General features: G+C 40.9%; 1 protein-coding gene across 2 annotated transcripts; it reads right to left on the bottom strand.

The window, feature by feature from the left end:
* Positions 1 to 532: 532 nt before the first annotated feature.
* On the bottom strand, positions 533 to 23,775 carry wdr21 (WD repeat domain 21). Of its 2 annotated transcripts, none has more exons than XM_088925076.1 (14): positions 23,752 to 23,775; positions 18,554 to 18,663; positions 16,744 to 16,832; positions 16,248 to 16,405; positions 14,763 to 14,845; positions 13,738 to 13,840; positions 12,979 to 13,122; positions 11,953 to 12,002; positions 10,720 to 10,799; positions 9,234 to 9,326; positions 9,045 to 9,142; positions 5,610 to 5,786; positions 3,903 to 4,017; positions 533 to 2,181 (listed from the first exon to the last, which is right to left on the bottom strand). In XM_088925076.1, the coding sequence occupies exons 2-14, from the start codon at positions 18,652 to 18,654 to the stop codon at positions 1,943 to 1,945; spliced, it is 1,530 nt and encodes a 509-aa protein (XP_088781202.1). In that variant the 5' UTR covers positions 18,655 to 18,663; positions 23,752 to 23,775; the 3' UTR covers positions 533 to 1,942. The 2 variants fall into 2 exon arrangements, with proteins under 2 accessions (XP_088781202.1, XP_088781203.1); XM_088925077.1 differs by lacking the exon at positions 23,752 to 23,775 and adding an exon at positions 22,913 to 22,986.
* Positions 23,776 to 24,511: the final 736 nt, after the last annotated feature.

The following is a 24,511-nucleotide window of genomic DNA, read 5'->3' on the forward strand; positions in this document are numbered from 1 at the left end:
AAAAAGGCATAGTTATTGACAACCGTAGTAAAGAATTCATATTTTTACTCCATTCATTTTGGATCATTTTCATTTTCCTCTGAAATTAGGCGGGTACACTTGGAATTAACAGCTTTTGCCTTACTTTCGCAAAAGGTCAACAGTTTACTTGACTTTCAAAAGCGGATGCAGCGTAGTGAAACAGCATTCTGAAGCAGCATGTTCCACATAGCTGGGAGCAAGGGAACTGTGGAGGTCTGTGGTGGAAAAGCTCATGCTAATCTATTCTTTCATAACTGAGAAATGTGGGGTTACAATATCTTCCACCACAGCAGCAACTTCTATCCTGCAGATATTTTTGTTTCTAATATTAAATATTTCTGATATTTTTCAAAAGTGTTTCTTGATGAACATTTCTATGCAAGATATTGATTCATAACATAAAATCCTTTCATAGGCTGGGAAAGGACACACCTTGTCTTAAATTTCAAGCAATTTCTTGAGAGAAACAAATGTCTTTCACACAAAATATCGGCAAAGTGTGCAAAAGTAATTGCCAACAAACAAAACACATTTATTATGTTTTCTAATATGAACTGTCATATTATAGAACAATTTCTTTTTTAAGTTAAAAATATACAAAATTTGACATTGTATAATGTTGCCATCTAGTTCTTACACCAGAAACAAATATGCATAGTCATAAATAGTAATAATCTGATAACTCTTACACTGAATATGGATAAAATTCCCTATACTGAAAAAAATCATGATCCCCTTCTCCACCTTAACCTGTTGAATACAGACTGGAGATAGTAACTGCTGTGCTTGTATTGCACTCTGATGCAACATGCCTGGAAAGCACTTTGGCTCCATAGTGGAGAGATGATCTGTGAAATAAAAACTTCTTGATTGACACTCTGTTACACTTTATTTTTCCAGCTTTCAAATATTTAAAATGTACCTTTACATTCAGCCACTGTAAAAATATATATCATAGCCTCAAGCCCAGGATGCGAATTACACAGTAAAAGAATATTAAGGTGTGACTCTGGTATCTGGTAATATTAATCTACCATGTGCATTACAAAGTCTTCCCAGGTTTGGGGTACAGTACCTACAGTATTGTTCTGTTATGTAGATGTATGTCGCTCACAGCTGACAGCATCAACAATTTGCTCTGCACCTGGTCCTTGACAGACGTCTTGAGGCAGAGCTGAGACTGCAGTTCCTGCTTCCCTCATCAGTGCAGTCAGATGCAAATTAAATACATTTTAATTATGATGTACCCAGAGCTCTACCCAAAACTAAAGCATACTGCTGCCTATAGTGGACCACACATCAAACGTCTATGATATAAAAAAAGAGGAGGAATCTACAGGATGCGCATGTAACTTTCCATCTGATACAAGGAAGTAATTAAGCCTTCTCTGTTGCGGCTTTAGTAGGTTGGTTGAAATTAAACGCTGGAGCAATGTTTATAATATCGTAAATAAAATCCTCATTCATTGTTTTTTGCTCTAAAGCGTTAACCAGCACGGTTTTAAGTTATTTTTCATATCACACACACTATTTTAATGTGAAGGTAAAAAAATAATTTTCTGCCATCATTCTTCGTTTTAATTTTTGATCCAGTTACAAAATGTGACAAACGGTAACTTCTAATTATTTTTATATAAAAATGGAGCTTCAACATTTAAGAATTTAAACAGCGCTAAATCAAATTGCACGTCCTGGAGGGATTAAAATGTGCCTCATCGGGAACGTTATCTACAGGACGGTGCAGATGGACTGGGAGGAGAAATACAGGGTCCCAGCTTCAATACCCATCACTCCTTCTGTACTGTCACCCCTGGAAACCAAGACCTAGAGATCTGCTCTTGGGAAGTGATCAAGCCTGATTACTTGAGCCCCTGTATCACTCCTATAAAAACAAGCAAACTTCAACGTGACATTTCTCTTTTTAATTAGATTCCCCCTCTGGACAGAGAGTGCCATCCTGATAGTCTGAGTTGTAGGAGAAGTAGTAGAGGTCTTGGCACACGGCCATGAGCAGCCCAGGGAGGCCGCTTCGCCCGCCGAGCTGCGAGGAGAACACCACGCTGGGCACAGAGTCTTTCCCGGCAGGGTGAGGGGAAGGGATCGACCTGAGCAGCCGCCCGTCCCCCAGGCTCCAGAGCCGGGTGTAGCAGTCCTGACCCACTGTGAAGAGCAAAACACAATGTGAAAATGACTATGCAACACCCCCGTTCTTAACTTTTCAAAGGTGTACTCCACACTAAGGAGACACCCGTCTTTCACTATGAAGCCAGTCTTTGAAAAAATGCAGAATACAGTCTTCCACACTGGATTCAGACTTCTTTTCGGATATGTTCCCCTCTTTTTTCCTGTGCTGTAGATCCTGGTCTCCTACAATTAGATGAAAAACAATCTGGCCACCAGGGGGCCCTGTAAGGCTCAATAAGTAAAGGTTATTGTTCTGAGCAGAGCTCACTGTCAGCCCTGTGGTCCAGAAAGTGTTGGTCCAGGTATGATCTTAGTCATCAAAACAAATTTAAATAGGATTCACCTAGTATTGTCACAAAATGAGTTGTAATTTGGAAAAAAATATATATTTTGATGTCTTGTTCCCTTGTTAAACTTCAGTTAAAAGATTTGAACAAAACATAATTAGTTGAGCCCTGCTAGAGTTAGATGGTGTGAAGTCAGACAGTGACCCCTCTGTGGGGGAAAACAGGCCTACGGCTCTGAAAGTTTTTTTTGTGGGATGACATGAACAATCCTTATTTCTCCAGCACTGGAATGAGAGTAACAGTAGTGATGTCTATTAGCAGAAGGAAAACTCATTTCTGATGTAAAATTAAAAAAAATAAAACGGGTCATTCATGAAACCACATGCACCTTAAAAAAACACCACATTACCAGACCTAGATACGTTCCTTAACGTTGTTCCTATTTATCGGATATTATTAATAAACATATCTTATCAGATAGCCATATCACCCTGCAACTCACAACTGGCAACCCACTGAAGCTAAGCAGGTGTGAGCCTGGTCAGTACCTGGATGGGAGACCTCCTGGGAAAAACTAAGGTTGCTGCTGGAAGAGGTGTTAGTGGGGACCAGCAGGGGGCGCTCACCTTACGGTCCATGTGGGTCCTAATGCCCCAGTATAGTGACGGGGACACTTTACTGTAAACAGGTGCCGTCCTTCGGATGAGATGTAAAACCGAGGTCCTGACTCTCTGTGGTCATTAAAAATCCCAGGGTGTTTCTCGAAAAGAGTAGGGGTGTAACCCCGGCGTCCTGGCCAAATATCCCATTGGCCCTTACCAATCATGGCCTCCTAATAATCCCCCTCTATGAATTGGCTACATTACTCTGCTCTCCTCCCCACTGATAGCTGATGTGTGGTGAGTGTTCTGGCGCACTATGGCTGCCGTCGCATCATCCAGGTGGATGCTGCACATTGGTGGTGGTGGAGGGGAGTCCCCATTACCTGTAAAGCACTTTGAGTGGAGTGTCCAGAAAAGCGCTATATAAGTGTAAGCAATTATTATTATTATTATTATCATCTTGCAACAGTACAATTCTTTAATCTGCTGTAAATTAAAATGAGCATGAAGCCTGGTTGTAGTAACAGTCTGGTGCTGGACATAAACATGACAGTACATGCTTATAATGTGTGAGAATACTGAAGAAACGAAGAGGCAGATTCATTAGCTTTTGCACCAGTATCACACTCTTCACCACTCTGAAATGTCTCAGAAATCTGTACAAGCCAACCATACCAGAATAAGAAGGTTTAAACAAAATTTTTAGTTTCTTGGTAAATGTGGTGCAAAGACTGCCTGGGACAAACACTGTAACATGCACCTTCCAAAGCTAAATGTTCTGGCATCAGTGGAAAAGTTGAAGACTCACCTGCCAGCAGCAGTCCCTCTGACTCATTCACATGTAGAGGCAGGTAGGCATGCTCGTTGAAATGGCCTTCATACTGCTGTACTGCTCTAGACATCCTCAGATCCCACAGTTTAATCTGCAAATTAAATTCACACGTGTAACTTGAACTGAACCCAATGGTTCCTACAGGACTTATAAATGGTACTGGAATTTTCAAAAAGAACAAGTGTTGTAACTCATATTACAATGAGTGGGTAATCCCTACCTTCCTGTAGTTTCTAACAGATCCTGTAATCGGATTTTCTTCTTATTATTGTGCTTTAATTTAGTAATGATTTCATTTTAATTTAGCAATTTAGTGATTTTTTTTCAGTAACAGAATCTTGCCAAACCTTTGCTTGAGTTTGCTGGAGATTAAAGATAACATTTTTTTCTAATAACCTTACTAAATAAATGACTACAATGTTTCACCACATGGAGCAGACCATTCTATCCACCTTGAAAGTCCTATTTTAACTTAGAGTGTCCTACAGATAGTGGACATAAACAGGTTGCCACCTGGGTAAATGAGGGACACTAAGGATATTTAAAACTATGTCTCCCACACAAACATCACTTATGCTGGGCAGGCCTGGTTGCCTCTAGTAATGTCTAGCATGACTGCAAGAGGAGACTTCACTGACTTTGGAAAGAGGGGTGATTGTTGGGGCAAGTTTGGCAGGAGCTTCAGTAATAAAGACCGCTCAGCTTGCAGATGTTTCATTAGCAATGGTGTGTCTGAGGGAAAGACAGGGCAGCAGCAGGTGAAAGCACATACTGTACCCCAGGATCGTGATATCTGTGTAAAGAGTTGAATTACAAGGCAGTCTAAATTCAAGTAAAGGTTAACAACTGTAGATCAGTTGCGAATCCAGTGGTGCAATTAGCTCAGACAATGAACTCCAAAGCAGTTGAGAAATGTGATATGGTCATATGTGGTGCAAACTTAAAGAACTCTGCAGCCCTGAGTGCTTGGTTCCAGCAGTGAGGGGGAATGGTGGTTCAGTAATGTTGCAGGGTGCCTTCTCCTGACATGGTTTGAGGGCCCTCACTCCCCTTAAAGGCAAGGTGAATGCTAATCACTACTTAATGGTACTAAATGATCATTTTCGCCCCACTTTCCTGCCTGGACGGGTGTCTTCCAGGATGAGAACAAAACCCAATAATTTGATAAGCATGACAACAATGTTATCAATTTGTCATGGCCTTCTTCTCAGTCACCAGATCTGAATCCAATCAAGCATTTATGGGATATTCTGGAACGACACCTGAGGTGGCATTTTTCAGCTCCATCTACCAGGAGTGATTTGTCTAGCTTTCATATGGAAAATTGGTGCTGCATTCCTCCTGCACACGTACAGTTGGCTGACTCTATGCCATGGCACAAACAGGTCCTACTGGCTGCATGTGGTGGCCCATGCCGTATCAAGTGACTTTATACTGGTGTTTCAATTTTATTCTTGTCCACTATCTGTAATAGTGAATAAAAAGACACCAGGAAGTTAAAAACATTTAACTTTTGCTAAACTGGAAGGCAGCAGAAAAAGATTGGAAGGAAGACCATAGTCATAACGTGGTCATGACTATGGTCCTATGGTGTCCCGTGAGGTGCAGAGAGAAATACAACACAGAGTAAACTGTGCTCTGGACATCGCAGGCCCGGATGGGAGCAGCCCTGAAGATCCTCACCTTGCCCAGCATGTCGGCTGCAATGAGGTAGTTCTCGTCATGCAGGATGCGGACGGATGTGATGGCAGACTCTTGGTAAAAGCGGCCCCCCTTCCAGCTGTTTCCCCTCCGTGCTCTCTGCCGCAAGTCAATGCTGAAGATCTCGCCCGAGCGACAGCCATTGTACAGCACTGGGGCCTGGAGAGGGGGAAGAAGTGAAGGACAGGAGACATGCAGCTTCTTTAAATTCTGGCAGATTCCCAACTTAGTACTTAGTGAAGAACTGCAACACTACTTTCATATTTTGGGGTCAGAAAGCATTCAAATTGATGAGTGCATTTCAGTCCACAATAAAAGTCAAATGTACACAGTAACTTGTAAAACCTCCAATTTAAATCACGAAATACCATATTCTGCGAGGCAACAAAACGTACAGTTGCAGCCCTATTGTAAACAAGCAGGCTTATTATTAAATCGAAATATTGTTCTTGATTTCAAGACGGTTTTGCCGACAAATGCTACTGTTAATGTTAACTCTGCACGGATCACGTTGGAACATTCGTGCGGTGAAATGTCTGCTGCAAAACCTATACTTATTCGCTCATACATCACATTACATTAGTCATTACAGTGACTAGTGAGCAGGAAGGGCTGCATCTCGTGGGAAGTCTCACTCTCGCCTGTGCGGGACCAGGGATTTGCAACAAGGTGGTGACTTACAGCACTTTCACAAAGTTCCCAATTTTGTGGTTAATTTGGATTTTGTAAACTTTTTCTGTAATGTCAAGTAATTTATTTTGTTACCGAGATTTAATAACTGGTCTGAGAAATTGGGACTGTAGTTCCCCTTTAAGTTAAAAAGGCACTACACATCTGCAGTTCTTCTGTGATTTCAATGTGTTCATACAATGTGTTTGATTTGCTTCAAGGCACTTTTCTAAATTTTGCATTATATTTTGTCTCACAGTGCTTTTATCATGATAGTGTTGTTTTACTCTCCCTTTGGTGTGACATGCCTTTTAAATTGTATGAGGGTTGAAGTTATTGTTACCAAATAAGTCTGAAATGGCAGAGTCTACTACAGAATAACATCATTAACTTAACACAACATTAAGAAAAGTCTGACGCCTAGTGTCTGCTTATTTAAAACCCATCTATGTCTTCGTTTTGTGTCTCCAGAACAGAAGAAGTGGTGAAGGTTGGTGTGGCAAGACACCAGCCAGACCTTCCAGCCCACCCATGCTGCCTTACAGGCCCAGTGGTCCACGTAGTAGGAGGTGAACCGACTACAGCAGGGAACAAACTACATTAGACCACTGATGAGGGCTGGAAACTGCCATGCCAATCGCAAGGCTGAATGGATTCACCTGCAACACGTGTTAGACAAAATAACGGTTTGGGATATTTAATGATGACTGTTATGGCTGGAAGAACAGTCCACTGTGTAAGTATTGTGGCTCCATTCCAAGCAGGTGAAGAACAAAAAGCATACCACAAGCAGAGACTGAAAAAGACAGTCTCTTTGGACCTGAACAGAGCAACAGAATATTAGATATTGCCAAGGAACTAATGAGGGCAAAATCTCAAATGAGCGAGGACCAGGTAGTGTGCATAGCTCCTATAAGAAAGGAACATATGGACAACAGAACCTGCAGGTTAGTTACCACCAGCAGGTTCAGGGGAGATGATTCCACCTGGAGGACAGAATGATTTTCCTCCTTCCTACATTAAAAAGAAGATTATTCACAAGCTGGCAGATAATAGAATGAATTGAATTGAAAACGCAGCAGCCTGATATACACAAGCCAGAACTCATATATCATCTAAAATGTACCCAGCTCTTAGCAACATAGAAGGCTATAACAATTACCCAGAAGAACCCAGGATGTCTAACACAACAATATTACTTTCTCTGGGGTGATAGTGATTGAATGTTCTGCCCTATAGAGTGCCGCGGTTAAACAATCTGAAGTTAAAATATAGCTGTCTCTAAAAGTAATATAGAAAAGCTACCATATTATGAGTTGTCCAGCTGCATAATATTTGTCCCTAAGCTGGACAGAACAAAAGATGTTCTATAAAGCCTTTCACTGGCTAAATGAGGTGTCAAAATCTGATGCCTATCAAATATCCAATGACCTGTCTATATGAATTAATCAAGAGATAATTAATCAATCAATCAATTAAGAGATAATAGCCCTTAGCAAAACCAGCAGTATCGTATCTGTACCACTTTCTTGTGCTGCTCTTTGGTCTCTACAGTGTGCCTGTGATATTTTAGTGTATGATGGATAAGATCCTACATTCTCGTGGATATATCTGGATGATACTGGCATTTTTAGCAAATACTGGATGACACACCTACTGTATATGAGTAGGTCATGTTGGACAGTGCCAGCAACTCTAGCCTTACAGTTGACCCCTTAAAGAAAAAGACTAGGTTCATGCACATCAAAAGTTTTGGGGATGTGGCTGGATGAAGACTCAGCTGGACAAAGTGGCCACCAGCAGAAAGTGACCTCAGCCCCATAACAAGAAGCAAATGAGGTCCTTTCTTAGTTTGATTGCGTATTACCTGGTTCACAGAGCGGGCAGTGCCCCTGAAGTCATGAAAAAGGCAGCCACCAACGTATTGGAAAAAGTGACGTGGCATTCACAGATCTGAAGTTGGCTCTCTTCACTAACCCTGTCTTGTCTGAATAAATAAGTCACCATAGTCAACTCCTACGTCACCTCTGTGCTCCTGTCACAGGAGGTTGAAAGGACAGACTGCCTTTTTAAGAAGGACTGTCTTGTTGTGAAATGGACTATGGATGCCTGGGTTGTGAGAATATGTGCCATGCTGGCTGGGGAAAGCCAAGAAGAGTAGTGCAGCACTGGTCCAAGCAAGGCAAGTTGTACCTACAATAAATGGCCACCAGAGAGCAGTGTAAGTCCTGTTTCTGACCTACATAGCTACACCACTAGAGGAATGTTAAGTGGCCTGAATACTCTCAAGGAACATAACCAGTGATATCAGCCATACAACAGCGCACCTTTAAAGAAGCAGTTCAGTTCATTAGGCAGAATTAGAGGTGGCTTACGGAACAATTTGTGTTTGGACCAGGGCTGGTGAAAAATGGTGTCCCCCATGTTAGAAAAAGAGAAACTGTAAGAGAGGTCAGAGTGCTACCTTGGATGTTTTGTGAAAATATTGGTCGGCAGTTCCCACCTTCAGGACAAAGAGGAATTCAACTTCATATGACATAATTCTGAAGGGAAAGATCCTGGACCATTTGACCAATTTTCACTAAATAAGGCTAACCGCTCCTACGACAATAATTCACAACTTGTCACTCTTTACTGTTGTGGCAAAAAATGTGTGTAACTACACAATGGGGAAACTGGCCACTTAATATGAATGTGAAAATCCCATTTTCAAGGTTAAAATGGGAAACTGGATTTGCTCTTACTCACCCGCAGAGCAAACTGCTGTGCCAGCACATCACTGCTGATACCATATGTCTGTCTACGGCCAGTCACGGCATCTGTCACAATAACACGCCGTGATAAACCTGAAAAACAGTGTCTCCAGTCAGAAATACTGTTCATAAGCCACAGTAAGTCAGCAGGCAGTATTAGGCTGAACAGAACAAGGATGGGTACCTGTGCTGAAGTTCTTATCTGCTTGGGGGTTCAGACACCAAGCACATGACCAGGCTGTTGAAATTTTAAAACTGCACAGCATTCCTGGTTGGTCTAAAAAAGAGAGAGTGAGAGGGGAAGTAAAAGACATTGAGGACTGTAAAGGTAAAAAAAGCCAAAAAACAAATGATTAGGGCACTAGTCTGGTGCGGCGAAATTCAAGCATTCCCAAAGAAGAAGATTGGCATTTCCTACAAAAGTGTACATACTATAAACATTTTCCTAAAAAAAAAAAGGTGACTTCATTTTTCATTTTAAAACGGCAACAAATTGTGTTTACAAAAGCACAATTTTGCTGTAATTTTGTGATGACTATTTCAATTTCTCATAAGACCACAAAAACCAGGGGAAATGTGGACAGAACAATATACAAAAACCTCCATGTCAAAGGCAAAGGATATGATATCAGTTATACTATATTAGGATACATTTAAAATCACATAAAACAAAGTGTCATGATTTTGATGGTCAGTTTTGCAACCTGATAAATGGGAATCAGACACAAGGACATTTCTTTCACTCGAGTTAGCCTACGGGCAAAATATAGGATCTGACCACTACTGAGTCAACTGCCACAAATTTGCAATAGTACGTTAGTAAGACTAAGGAATAAATGACAGTATCAGATACAATAGGCCAAGCAATACACAACAGCCTGCAGTACTAACAGCATTCTCAAATATAATGAAGGAGAGATTTCACAAGGAACAAAAATGCTGTTAAAACACTGCCTAGAAAGGACTATTTCCTTACCCATTGACTCAAAAGACCTGTAAAAATAAATTTTAATGCTTTCCAAAAGAAGACTAATAGACAGAATTAACCTTGGCTGTGACTGCAGAGGAGAACTATTGATGAAACTAACAAAGAGACTGATTGCCCTGCCATGCTGAGTAATTGAGGCACCGCTTTAGACTCCAGCATGTCATCAACTGACTACAAGGTCTGATAAGAACCTAAAAAACAGGACAACCCCAAAACCGCCTGCTCAATACAACCTCAGTCCTCTTAATCGGAGTATCCTTGACTCTCTTAAGAAGCAGAACAGGGTGTCTATACTGTACATAGAGTGTTAATTAGACTTGTAAATCTTCAGAGGGATTCTCTTAACAACAGGTTAAGAGTAATGCATTAAACAGTCTTGAGAAAGATGTAAAACTGCAGCATTACTATCAACAAATGAATGGGAGTGTTGGAAGAGAACACATTAAAAACAATTTTATACCCAGTGTAGTTAACATATATGCCAATCAGAGAAGCATTCAGGCAAGATTCACATCCTTAAGGATAAATAATGCATATTTAACGATATGATATAATCATTCTGAAAGATTGTTTAGTTGACAGCTCTGTTTTTGGGAAGGATTAGTGTATTACAGTACATGATTTGGCCTGGGGACAAAGCTAGTGACACAATGGTGTAAAGCACACTGTCAGCTGCTCTCACCTGGGTTTGAATTGCTGAATAAGGATGCTGGTAGCAGGCTTACACAGCCTGGGGTCTGTGCAATACCTACAAGACAAAGGCTGTGAAAGTCTGTCAAGAAAAAAAATGAACTTTTGTAAAAATCAAGACAGACCGAATCACTTCTCATTGCAATACAGGACCTAAATACTAAGAATTGTATCAATTGTGTTTGCTCTTCCAGTGTAATACACAACATTAAGCTTTTTACACCTTTTACTACATAAATCTGCTAATCATGTCTACCAAAACTTTGGGAAATGTGAAAATATTATCTTTATAGAAAACAAGATTTTTCTAAAATTAGGTATGAAAGGGCTATACATAAAAGAGTAACATATGAAACATTACAAATAACAGGAGGCTACTCAGCCCACCTAGTTAGATGTTAATTTATCCAAGGATCCCATAGACTTTTTCTTGAAAGAAGTCAGGATATCATCTTAAACAACATGGTTGGGTAATTTGTTTCCATACTGCTACAACCCCTTTGGGTAAAGAAGTCCCCACGTTTCTCAGTTTTAATTGACTTCCACTACATTTCCACTTCTGCCCTCTGGACATTCCCTTAAGCCCTGGAATGTACCTGATGACTAGTTGGTCACTGTGACATTGAATAAGAGTCTGTCAAGTGAATCATCACTTATACATTTATTAAAAAGTGTCAGACTATTTCCAAGCACACTCCAGAGTCCAGAGACAGAATTATAAAGGACAAACCTTAAACACCTTTAGCTGCACACTTAATAAAGAGGATGCAGCTCTATTAAAAGCCTTGAAACATCACGCAGTAGCTGGGAATCTGAAGGTTGTTAAAAGATTTTGTATCAAGTGTAAGCACTTCAAGTAGTGAGCATATGGAAAAAAATCCCTTCACAAATTATTTTTTAGCTAGTTATTTATTTTCTTAGATATGAGTTTCAATGGTTGTAACAGGATAAATTATCTTTCTCCCATCCAGAGTTGAGAATACACAGTAGCGTTTTCACAAGAAAGTACTTCAATATGGCTAAGAGGGCTATTGTTATTTCTTTGAGAATGTGAGTCCATTTAAACCTTTTTTTCTATAGCTGATGTGTTGTAATGTAAACTTACTATGCTGTGAGTGTACTCATAGTAGTAGTTTTAAAAGTTGTTTACATACAATAAGCAATAAGTAAGTCATATTTTGGCATCTTATATTGCAGTGATACATTAAAGTGGGCCAAAGGATACAGGACATGAGAGTCAGAGTGGGTGACAGATGCCCAGCAGATGGAATTCACCTGAAACACAGAGCAGAAGGTGCAATGCATCAGCACACTTGTCATTGCTAACTAAAGCTGCTGTCATCTTCAGTCATTGGTTCATTTTTATAAATCACAGACCAGGGCTCCCCAGATCTGCTCCTTAACAGCAGCAGTCCAGCAGATTCTGTTTATCTTATTAAATCGCTGATAGCACAAGAACACAGAAAGAGGTGAAAACACAAAGTGGTGTACTGTAATGAAAGCTTAATTTGGAACAATTGAAACCTCCTGCATGGATCTGAAGTTGTTTATTATTTAAGGAGAATCACAGAATCTGCTGGGCTGTTACCCCCAAGATCATACTTAGGACACCCTGTCTTACAAGCCCAAGGGAGTACTTTTTCTTCAATTCTACAATTTGCTGGATTAATGCATTCACATTTATGAACAGAGCGACTGGGGATGTGGACAAATTTTTTCCCAAATTCAGGATTAGATATCGATTATATCACATCACCTACAGTAACCGCTTATCTAATTCAAGGTTATGGTGGCCCAGAGCCTATCTCAGGAAGCACTGGGCGCAAAGAGAGATACAACCTTAACAGAACACCAGTCCACTGCAGGAGAAACACACAGACATGCACACTCTCACACCAGGGCCACTTTACATAAGCCAATGAACCTACCAGCACGTCTTTGTACTGTGGGAGGAAACTGACAAGAAGATGAGAAGAACATGAAAACTCCACACAAACAGCACCTCAGGAATTGAACCCTGGACCCCAGCACTGCGAGGCAGCAAAGCTAACCACTGTGAAATCGTGCCAACCATTAGTAACACATATTTATAAATAATATTACTTTTCTGAAGCTTTTTTTTCCTCACACTACAATTCTTCCACCACAGAGGCTTTTCATATATGCCTACTGTGGACAGCTGGTATTTACAGGTCCACGGCCTCTTTAAGATGAAGGTGAGCAGGTTCTGCTCCAGATACAGAGGCACTACCTTGCGGTTGGTGAAGTAGAGGTTGTCGCACATCTCCACGGAGAGAGAGCCCTTGCTGCAGCCTCTGAAGTTCATGATCCCGTACTTGCAGCCTCCGTGCTCAACGTCATTCACGGTGAAGACACGCTCACAGGCAGAGTCCGCCTAAGGGAGGGAATTTATTCATAGAGACAACAAATTTATTTGAATAGCTTCTCGAAAAGAACACGATACTGTTGACATCAAGGCTTTAAATTAATCAACCAGAGTTCAAATGAATCACTCAGAGTTCAGGTTGAGAGCTGTAGGCCTGATGCCACCAGGTTTAGCCGGGTCCATGTCATTGTACTAATAGGACAGACATTTCTTGAGCAGCAGCGCATAACAGGGCCGAGGACAGCCAAGATAAGGTGTGCAACGCTTTCCTTGACCTGTGGCAACTCCAAGGAGCGTGCGTGGGCGCCTGCAGTGATGTTAGTAGAGATATGAGACCTGTTCCGCTGATGCCAACTCCTCTGTAAGGCACTGGGCAGTGCACACTTTGTGTCTAGTGAATGTCAACGTAGGGTGTATTTCAGGAATGCATGCACAAGTTCTCTTTGTGCTATCATGGTGTTAAGCATAGATGACTAACATTTTGCACGTCCATGTAGATGAGTATAAAACATATACAGTAAAATAACTTGTGACTGGCATTCTAGAAAAGATTTATTCACTAAATAACAAAGTTTACTTGTTGTGTCTGAAAATCGTGGGTAAAAGATGGTACTTGTGACTCACCACGATGAGCTTGAAGTTGTCAGTATTAGGGCTGGTGGAGTCGGAGCTCTGCACCTCTAACTTGTGTCTCCGCATACTGGTCACCTTCAGCTCGTGGATCAGCCTGGAGTCACAAAGACAGCTTGAGCCTCCAGCAATACTTTTTAATTTGGAGCTCCCTTCCAGAAACTAACACGCCAACTGTACTGTCACAAAACACATATCTAACCTTTTTAACTCTTCTGGAAATGAACTAGGTGAAGTCTAATATATAATCTGCACTGGTAAAACCAGTGCATCCACAGTGGCAATATATTGTAAATGCTGCCATGCTACTTCATGCATAAAAAAATACTAAATTTAAGGGGAAGTACATTCACAGTGCCTTGCAAAAGTACTCAGACGCTTGCACAGTTTTCACATTTTGGTGCTTTAAAACTTGTATTCATGACACTTTGAAGTAGCCATTAATATCTGTAATAAATAAACACAACCTATTCCTCACATTCAAAATCCTTAGCTGTGGCAAACCTAAATTAAGGTGCACTAAATTACATTAACGAGCTACAAATATTTAAGCAATCAAAATATTTTGTTACTCTAAAGTTTTTGTAGACATTACCTGTAACTTATCCTACTCTTAGAAGTATACAGTTTGATCGTTCAAGATTTGAACAAAACGTTTAAAAATGTGTATGCATCGGTCTGGGATTTCAGAAAATAGGACTCCACAGGTGTCCTGTTTGAATCCTTTTGCAAGGTAGTGTAAGACTGAGAACAGGAAGCAGTTCCTTATACAATTTATTGTGGGAGCCTGGAACACACTATTCAACCATGTTGTTAAAGATGACACAATGAGACTCCCTCCAAGAAATGTAGGATGAGATCTTCAAATCAATCGCCTACTACCTACCAACAAGGCAGATGGGCCACACGGCCTCCCTGTTTGTAACCCTTTCTTATGTACTAATTGACTGCTTTCAAAGATTCCCTGTTAAAAATTAAACACACCGATAACAACGAAAATAATTATTGCCATGTTGTACCTGCAGTATGAGTTCTCTGCAACTAATCCCATGTGTCTTTTTTGAAAAAGTAATGTTGAATTTAAACCAACTCGGGGGGACTTCTAGAGGAAGGGAGACAAAAAAGGAATAACGACAAACATTACTCTTCAAGAATAAGACCACAATGTGGAAACACTTGAATCTGGGGTTGCATAAAGAAAGGCATTTCTATAATTGAATGCAACATAAACGCTGTAAGAATAATTGTTTTATATTGTAACAATCAAATCTGAAAGCTCTTGTTCACCACAGTAGTAGAGAAAAGGATGTGTGAAACAAGAGTGATAATAAATTATACTGGTTTACTAATGTACTGGAATTGAACTGGATTAAACATGAAAATAATTAGAGGGTTTGCAAATTTAAAGTAAACAAAGAACAAGCCTTAAAATAAAGCAAAACCAAAACAGAACAATAGCACTCTTTTGCTGCTCTTGACAAAGTATTTTCTGATGTATTGCCAGGATTGCATTGTATTCCACTTGTACATTTCTAACGTCTCTGTAGCAGGAGCCTTAAACGAAGAACAAAAACCTATGCAGTCTGAAAATCCTGAAAGATTTCCAGTGCTTCCTGCTTTCACCAAAAAAAAGCAATACAAACTAGAGTTCTTGAAGATAGTGCAGTTTGCAGAGGAAGATTTGCTCCTACACATGCAGAATCCTAGAACATTCTTTCAATATACAGAAAACTGTTTTTTTTTATATTTCTCCCAAATAGAGATCCTCCGAGCATAAAGATCAGTGATTTACCACAAAAGAGACAAAAGTGAACCAAAGACTTAAAACCTACTAAGGGAGTGGCTCAATTACACCACAGGTGGCAGTACTGAATTAAAGGTCTAATGAGGAAATTTTATACATCTCAGAGCTGCCTAAGCAAAATGAAAAAGTGAGAAGCAATTACTGGGCGGGTTAACAGCTGGGTAATTAAGAAAAGATGACAGCATGTTTATTATGCTGGAGAAATGTGTCTATTGACACGATTTCAGCCAGTTAATATGAACAAAGTAAGCATGAAGTTCAGTTAAATGTCTCAACAGTCACACTTGCTGTAACAGTGGCATCTTCTGTTACACATCATAAAAACGTAATTGTCTTCTGAGCCATGTCCTGACAAATTTGCAGGATACCAACAATTTACTTCAGGAATGCAGTATTAATTGTCGTTTAAAGTTAAGAAACATTTTTTGCTCCACAGCAACAGTTCTTACATTTCAATATATTGTATAACACGTTTCAGTCAAGAAACTTTACCAATACAAAAATAGAGGCATCCTACATTTGTCTAGTTGTTAGAATAGTACCAAGCAGATTTTTAGTGGCTTGTATATCCCTTAAATCAGATACACAAATTTCCAGACTACAGAAAAACAGCAAGATTAACACAAAAACGGGAGAACTGGCACAGCTCCCCAGGTCTTGTGGGGGACCTTGTCCAATTCTGGCCCCACTCTGAGCTCACCTTCCTGGGTTGTTCATCCTCCCTCAGCAGCCTGACTCGTTGGCTTTCCTGCTGCTCCTTCTGCAGCCCTTCCCTGGTCAGGGGGTTGCAGTTGTTATGCCCTGGCAGAAGGCGGAAATAGCGGTTCTTCTCTGGGTCAAAGTAAAAACCAGGCAGATCTGGAGGAGGAAATACAATTTGAAATACTTCCAGGTTGAGTGTCTTTCCGGAACCCCCAAAAGGATGCTAGAAAAATAGAATATCTATATTTTTATTTGCTATACATGTTAATTAAAAATGAAAAAACAGGTGGGTTTTTTGCTGGAGTGAGCAGACCGTTGTGTACATCCAGTGTATCTCTCCCCAAGCGCACAGCGCTGCACTGATCTTAAGAACGAACGGTCAGCTACCCGTGTTTGCAGGTTCCTTACAGCCAGGAGCCACCACCAGCAAAACTGTCCAGCCAGAAACATCTTCACACACAGCAAATGGCAGAAGCCATTAAGCAGCAACTGACCTGGGGCAGAGGCTCTGGAAGATGAGCTTGTCGAGTCTGCTGGAGGAGCCTGCACATTCCGAGAAGTCCCAGGAACACTGCTCCCGTACCTGTGGACAGGAAAGAGAAGCGAGTGAATGAAAGCCTGTGAGTGCAAACATTTTAATATACGATGCCCTGTCTGTAACACTAATTTATCTAAAATGTTTTTCAAAAATGAAGAATAAAAATGGATTCAGGTTTCAGTTGGATGATATCGGGAGATAAATGGAAGGACTAGCGTGGAAAGCTTCTCAGAGTAGTGGTAATCGAATACAAACAACGTTCTCCAAGTAGTATATACTCCAATATCTTGACTCCCTTAAAATCGATGGAGCTGTTACGGAGACATGGGACGTAAAGGTTAATTGCACACTGAAAAGAAGAAGCACAATGTTGAGCCTTTTTCAGGTTTCATCACAAATTTAGGCATGGTTCTAAAAAAGTATTAAGGACCTTGATAAAAATGCACAATACTACTGTAGAAAAAGGGGATTAGGCAGTCAAATAAACACTTAAGCCAAACCAAAATGCTCTTCATAGAACAAGAAACCCAATGTGAATCTATACTATTACAAAGACAGATAAGACTCATATTTGTTTAATTTCCCTATAATCATCTGCACTAATTACACACATGGCAATAACATTCATACAGTGTAAAATCTCAAGGAATGTAGCACTGTTGCTGCACCTTAAAATTTGTTTTCTAGTACAATATCAGATTTCAAGTCCAGGTTTTCTGTCATGATATTGTTATTTTGAGTAACTGATTTCATTTGAGAGTTTCTAGGTCACAGGAAATGAAATGACTTGGTGCCAAAAAAAGGGTTAGCTTCAGCAAGGGAACACACACGCACCAAGGACCAAGCCCCCGCTACATTATATAGCACTATCTCAGTCTAAACCAATCATTACAGTATATCCACTTAGATGGTCCTTTCACACCATTTGAGATACGTTTCCCCCCAATTCTGGCTTTGCTTGACTTCTGCAAACCTTTAATCATAGGAGGGCCCAGCACAGGCAGTACTTTTCTGTCTTGGGAGCCATCAGCCTATTCAAACAGGTCTATTCACACAGTGCTCATGATGGTCTTTAAGTGCTGCTCTTCACAAACAGTGTAAAAGCTACTACTGTACAAGCTGCAGCTACAAAACAATAGCCAATCCTGTGGCTCCGACATAGACCTAACTGAATAAACAGGAAGTTTAGAAATACACGCAGATATCACAGCTTGCTTATCTGCACCGTGCACCTGCAACTCACTAGTGGAAATTTTGAAATTGTATAGGACCTGTGACTAAAGCTTTTATTAGCAACTCACGTGCTCAGCGGAAATCTGAAATATCATTGCTATTTCATCACTATCACGCTTCAAAATACTGGATTATCTTTCAGATTGTCTTTTTGTCCGGTGTAAGATTTGAAGAATGCAGACTGGAAATGAGTCAAAACAAAATATATATATATATCTCCTTGGTAATGGAGAGTTTTTGTTTTTATTTGTTTTTCCACATCTTCTAAATTAATGTAAATCAAAAACACAGAGACAGTGATGTACTCCTTCATCAAAAGACTAAGGGATTTAACTTTTGTCATTTCTACAGAATTCTCTCTTTTTGTGTGCAAATGAAGACTATATCTGCTGCAAACCAGTCTAGTAAAGCGAATATCACATCAGGACCCTGTTATGGGAAGTGCTCTCTAGGGTGTATTCTGAGAACCTAGGGTATATGACACAAGACAAACAGAGCTGTCTAGTGCAAACACAAGGGTTTAGAAGGTATACCTTTGCTCTTGAGATCTGTGGCTAGAGTGGTCCCTTTGCCATCCTGGGTTATGATGTCTCCTGCGATCAGCCCCCCTGTCCCGCCAATTCCCCTTCTTCATCCCTGTATTCTGATGACAATGGGATAAGGATTAGGGTTAGGTATGTAACCATACAAAGAAGCCTAAAAGATACAGTAGTCTTTTGGAAGTGTTACTCTGTTACTCTGATCCAATTCAGGGGTCGTGGGTGAGCCAGGACCTATCCCAGCAAACAAACGGATACAAACCAGGGTACACCCTGGACACCAGTCCATCGCAGGGCCCACACACGGACACATGCTCACATCTGGCCAAACTATACCAGAAGCCAATGAACCCAGCAGTATGTTTGTAGAGTGTGAGAAGAAACCGAAGCACTCAGAGGAAACCCACGTAAACGCAGGGGGAGCAGACAAACTCCCCGCAGACATCACCCCGGGGCTGGAATTTAAACCCAGGGCCCCCAGCGCTGCAGGAGAGCAATGCCAACTACTGTGCCACAGTGCTGCCCTCTGTTCTCCTTCAGACACCAAAAATAATGTGGAGTTTTTTAAACTTTTGCAAAAGGACAAATAAAAAACACAAAATGACCTCGTGGATCACTGACTACCTGACAGGCAGACCACAGTCTGTGAGACTTCAGAACTGTGTGTCTGAACAGGTAGTGAGTAACACAGGGGCACCTCAAGGGACAGTTCTTTCTCCATTCCTCTTCACCCTCTATACTTCGGACTTTAAGTACAACTCAGAGTCATGCCACCTGCAGAAGTTCTCAGATGACTCTGCAATTGTGGGATGTATCAAGGGTGAGCAGGAGGAGGAGTACAGAGGACTGGTCAGCAGCTTTGTGGAGTGGTGTGGGGTAAACCACTTGGAACTGAATGTTACAAAGACAAAGGAACTGGTGGTAGATTTCAGGAGGAAAAAGGTCAAACCTACTCCTGTCTACATCCATGGGAGTGGCGTGGAGATGGTGGACTCGTACAAGTACCTGGGAGTGCACATCGACGATAGACTGGAATGGTCTAAGAACACCGAGGCCATCTATAAGAAGGGACAGAGCCGACTCTACTTCTTGAGGAGGCTCAGGTCCTTCAATGTGTGTAGTAAGATGCTACACATGTTCTATCAGTCGGTGGTAGCGAGTGCCATTTTCTACGCAGTGGTGTGCTGGGGCTCGGGGATTAGAGCAGTAGATTCCAAAAGGCTGAACAAGCTCATCAGGAGAGCAAGCTCTGTCATTGGGTCTGACCTGGACTCCTTGGAGGTAGTGGCTGAGAGGAGAATGATGTCCAAACTAGAGGCCATCATGGACAACTTCTCCCATCCCCTCTATGACAGGCTTGCAGGAATGAAGAGCACGTACAGCAATAGACTGATTCATCCACGGTGCAACAGGGAGCGCTACAGGAGGTCATTCTTGCCGTCTGCCATAAGACTGTACAACGCATCCACCTTGCGTCTTGGCAGAGGCAACATCGACAGTGACCTGTATCTGGATTAAACGCATCTACACATCTACTGCTACATCTGTTCTCTTCTTCTTCTTTTTCTTTTTCTTTTTCCCGTTTACAACCACTTTCTGTGCAATATATGCCAGGGACCTGTGCAATACATTTATATTTATATCTACAGTTACATCTATATTTATATCCATATGTGTGATATGAGTGTGATATGATTTTCTGTGTACTGTTCTGTTCTAGTTTGTTCTTGTGCGTCTGGACTGTGAGTAACTCTTGTATTGTATTGTATGTATTGTACTATTATTATATAATTCGTTACATTGTGGCTGTGTTGTGTGTGTTAAGCTGCTGTTGCACTGCAATTTCCCTCACGGGATCAATAAAGTATCTATCTATCTATCTATCTAAATTCTAAACTGATTCTATGCTCAGTTTGATGTCAGTGACGCCGATCCAGCCAGGAGGACTCCAGAAATCCAGGGCGCACCCACTGATCATATCCAAAGCGGATATGTGTAAAGTTATTAAAAAGACCAATCCACACAAGGCTCCGGGCCCTGATGCTATCCCTGGCTGTGTTCTGAAGGCATGTGCAGACCAGCTGACAGATGCCTTCTTGGACATATTCAATCTTTCTCTAGCTCAGTCTACAGTTCCTTCCTGCTTTCAGAAAACCACCATCGTCCCTGTCCCTGAGAAACCCAGAGTCAGCTGCCTGAATGACTACCACTCCGTTGCACTCACATCAGTTATCATGAAGTGCTTCGAGCAGTTGGTCAAAGCATACATCACCTCCTCACTGCCCGACACCCTAGACCCACTGCAATTTGAGTATCGCCAGAACAGATCCAACAGAGAATGCTATTGCCACTGCCCTTAATACTGCCCTCTCACACCTGGATAAGAAAGGAAGATATGTGAGAATGCTCTTTGTTGATTACAGCTCAGCATTCAATACCATAGTGCCCTCAAAGCTTGTCATCAAGCTCCAGGACCTGAGACTGAACACCTCCCCTTGTAACTGGATCCTGGACTTCTTGACAGAACGTCCGCAGGTGGTGAGGGTGGGCACATATCCTCTACCCCGACTCTAAACACTGGAGCCCACCAAGGCTGTGTGCTTAGCCCTGTCCTCTACTCCTTATTTACTCATGATTGTGTCGCCAGGCATAACTCAAACTCCATTATTAAGTTTGCGGACGATATAACAGTCATCGGCCTGATCACAGATGGTGAAGAGTCTGCGTACAGGGAGAAGGTTGAAACCCTGGCAGCATGGTGCCAGGAAAACGACCTCTCTTTGAACATTAGTAAGACTAAGGAGAGGATCGTGGATTATAGGAAACATCAGGGAGCAGGTCACACACCTATTTATATCAATGGAAGTGCAGTGGAGAGGGTCAGCAGTTTTAAGTTCCTGGGAGTTAACATCACTTAATCTGGACCCACCGCACCAACATCGTGGTCAAAACAGCACTACAGCGCCTGTTCTTTCTCCGCGGGCTAAAGAAGTTTGGCATGCTGTCACATATCCAGGCCAGCTTCTACAGGTGCACTATTGAGAGTATCCTGACTGGTTGCATCACTGCCTGGTATGGGAACTGCTCCAGTCCAGGTCCATTCTCAAGGACCCCAGTCATAAACTGTTTTCTCTCCTACCGTCCGGTAAACGGTATCGAAGCATTTGGTCAAAGTCCAACAGATTACGGAACAGCTTCTACCTCCAGGCAATAAGACTGCTAAATAGCCAAGCTGCAGTTCCTTCAGCAAATCACCCATAATGGCTACATGGACATACAGTTTTCATTGTATTCAGCATACTGCACTACTTGGACATAATGTATTGCATACACTCTGGACACATAGCAGCTCTATTTATAGAGTTTTGTCTGAGTTTATTTCTATTGCACTATTATCTATCATTATGTAACCTTATTTTGTAACTTTAATTTTGCGATTTTTACCCCCCCCCCCCTCCCCCCACAGTGAGCTCATAGAAAAGACATTTAATTGCCAGCAACTACTGCTGCATGCTGTATTGTTGTGCATTAAATAAAGAAACTTTGATTGATTGATTGACAAGAGCATAACAGTTAGTGCTCCCATCACCTTATGAAAGGTGCCCCTTTCATGTTTTCCCTGTATTCACAGTGGTGAATACTTCTCCAGGTATTTCAGGTTCCATACACCACCTCGTGACAATACTAATCACTGGTGTCTCTAACATGTGTCACTGTGCTCTGTGAAAGACTGCCGTGCTGTCCAGGGTTTCTCCACTGGGCATACCATCTATGCTTACAGGATAGGCTCCAGGTGGCAGGCTGCAGGAATCTTGGGAGTTTTCAAAAAGCCCATCCTGAAGCTGTTAAAATTTGCACCATTTCACAATTCTGATATATTCTTGCAACAGATTTACATATTTCCATTCATCAAGCAACAAGAATTATTTGATGAAGATAATTGTACATAAATTAGCTCCATCAAGAAACAGTAAGGTGCAACCAGACAATGTACGTGGAATATTCAAGAAAAAAAGGAAATTGCTCAATACTTGTATCAAAAACCCTGTTACTGATTTGATGTTTTCTTATCTTAGACGGGTATAATTTAAACAAATTCTAACCTCATTAGTAGGGTAAAGGTTTGGATTCATAACTCGATTGTTTCATTATGAAATATGCAGGTAAATCACTGAATACATATAGCCAGCTGGTGCTGGTAAAAAAAAATTGAAATAAATACTACGGTTTTGATTAAACGTAATTTTGTTTAAATTACTGAACGTCTATGGCGTTGACCGTCAGTGAACGCTAGCAGTCCGTTAGAGACAAGACCATCAATATGCATGTAATTCATGGTGTATTTGCACGTACCTATCCCTTAAAATGAGATTCTGTTTCTGAGATTCTGAGTCCCAAGTTTCTTCTTTGTAGATGAGAATTTTTTTTCCTCAGTTGACGTATCTCTTGACTAATTCCCTTATAAAGCAAATGAAAGTATCTGAGCAACTAATAGCTTCATACAATCATACAATAAATGGATAAGTGATGGAAGCCTATTCTAGGATAAAAGATAACACAATAACGTAAATTTCAATCGGTACATATGCCACCGATATCGGACATAGTACACTTCAGGTTTATGGCGTAAAGGTTTACATTTTGAGCTGACAGTGTGTTAATGAAGTCCCAGTGGTATGTGTTCACAGAAAACACCGTTAACTACGTAAGCGTACCGCAATCACTTCACATCACTTAAATTACTGCTATTTTTGTTGCCAGTATCGTCCAAAACAACATTCAATTCAAATCGTAATAAGATGAAATACTCATTACAGCAAAACTAACAAAGGGCAGCTGTACTCCTATCAAAATCAATATGAAAGGATAAGCAGATGTTTATTAAAATATATTAAACGAACAGTTATAGTGGTTCACATACTATAGCTACCTATTTTAACTAAATTTCAACCACTGTGAATATTTCAATCGTAATCATGAAGTATCTACCAGTTGTATTTAAGGATTTTAATCAATGATCCTGTTTTCATAAAGCCCCTCTAAAATACACATCTAAAAAGATACAATCCACTCAAAGGCTGTCCAAACTATAACAAAGAAAGTAAAGTCCATTGATCAGAACTTTAAAATTACCAAATAACATTAATAAAAAAATATTCAAAAGACAGCAACATTCGCTTTTCCTGTTTTACCTGCCACAACGCTGCAACCACGTGATGTTCGTCAGCCCCGCCCTTCGTCTCCTATTGGTCCATCTCTGACGCTGCGTGGCGTCCTGGAGCACGTGATTGACTTCCCTGCGTATCAATTACTCTGGCGGCTTTGCTGCTTTGCGCTGAGCACAGAAGTGTGTCCAGTATTGTAATGTGGTAGTACTGTTGGCTCGCATGAAACAGGTTCTGTGCTATTTGAGAATTAAGGTAAACAAAGGATGTTAATAACCGATCATTAAAAAGGTAAAACACGACACTGGAGAAGGAACACGTGTATTAGTGTAATATTTCATTGAAGTCGGTGTTCTCTGTGACTTCACGAACTGAATTTAATGCTTGAAGGCAGTTATGCCGTTATGCTTTCCCACACTGTATTTTTTCGTTTTATTTTTGTACAGCATTTTAACAACTCCCCGCCTCCGCACTCACAGTTGCGTTTTGAGTCAATAGCTTTGCGGCTGGTACGTCGTTATTGCTTTGTAAATGTAACTTTTGTCCCCAGTGTTATTGATCGGCTGACCCGAGTTGCAGATCGTTTACGAACTACAATATGCCTCTTTCTCATAGAAATGTAGACACTCAGCTTATACATAAAAACAGAAATGACCAATGCTGTGAGTTAAATGAATTTTGTATTGATGACTTGAAAATAAACTGCTGAATATTTGTGTTGCATAAATATCCAGAGACGTCAAATACGAATAATAGATTTATTCGCTGCTTCTAATAGCTGCTAGGA

This window comes from Atractosteus spatula, chromosome 9, assembly GCF_055471065.1.
Source record: "Atractosteus spatula isolate fAtrSpa1 chromosome 9, fAtrSpa1.hap1, whole genome shotgun sequence".
Taxonomy (NCBI): domain Eukaryota; kingdom Metazoa; phylum Chordata; class Actinopteri; order Semionotiformes; family Lepisosteidae; genus Atractosteus; species Atractosteus spatula.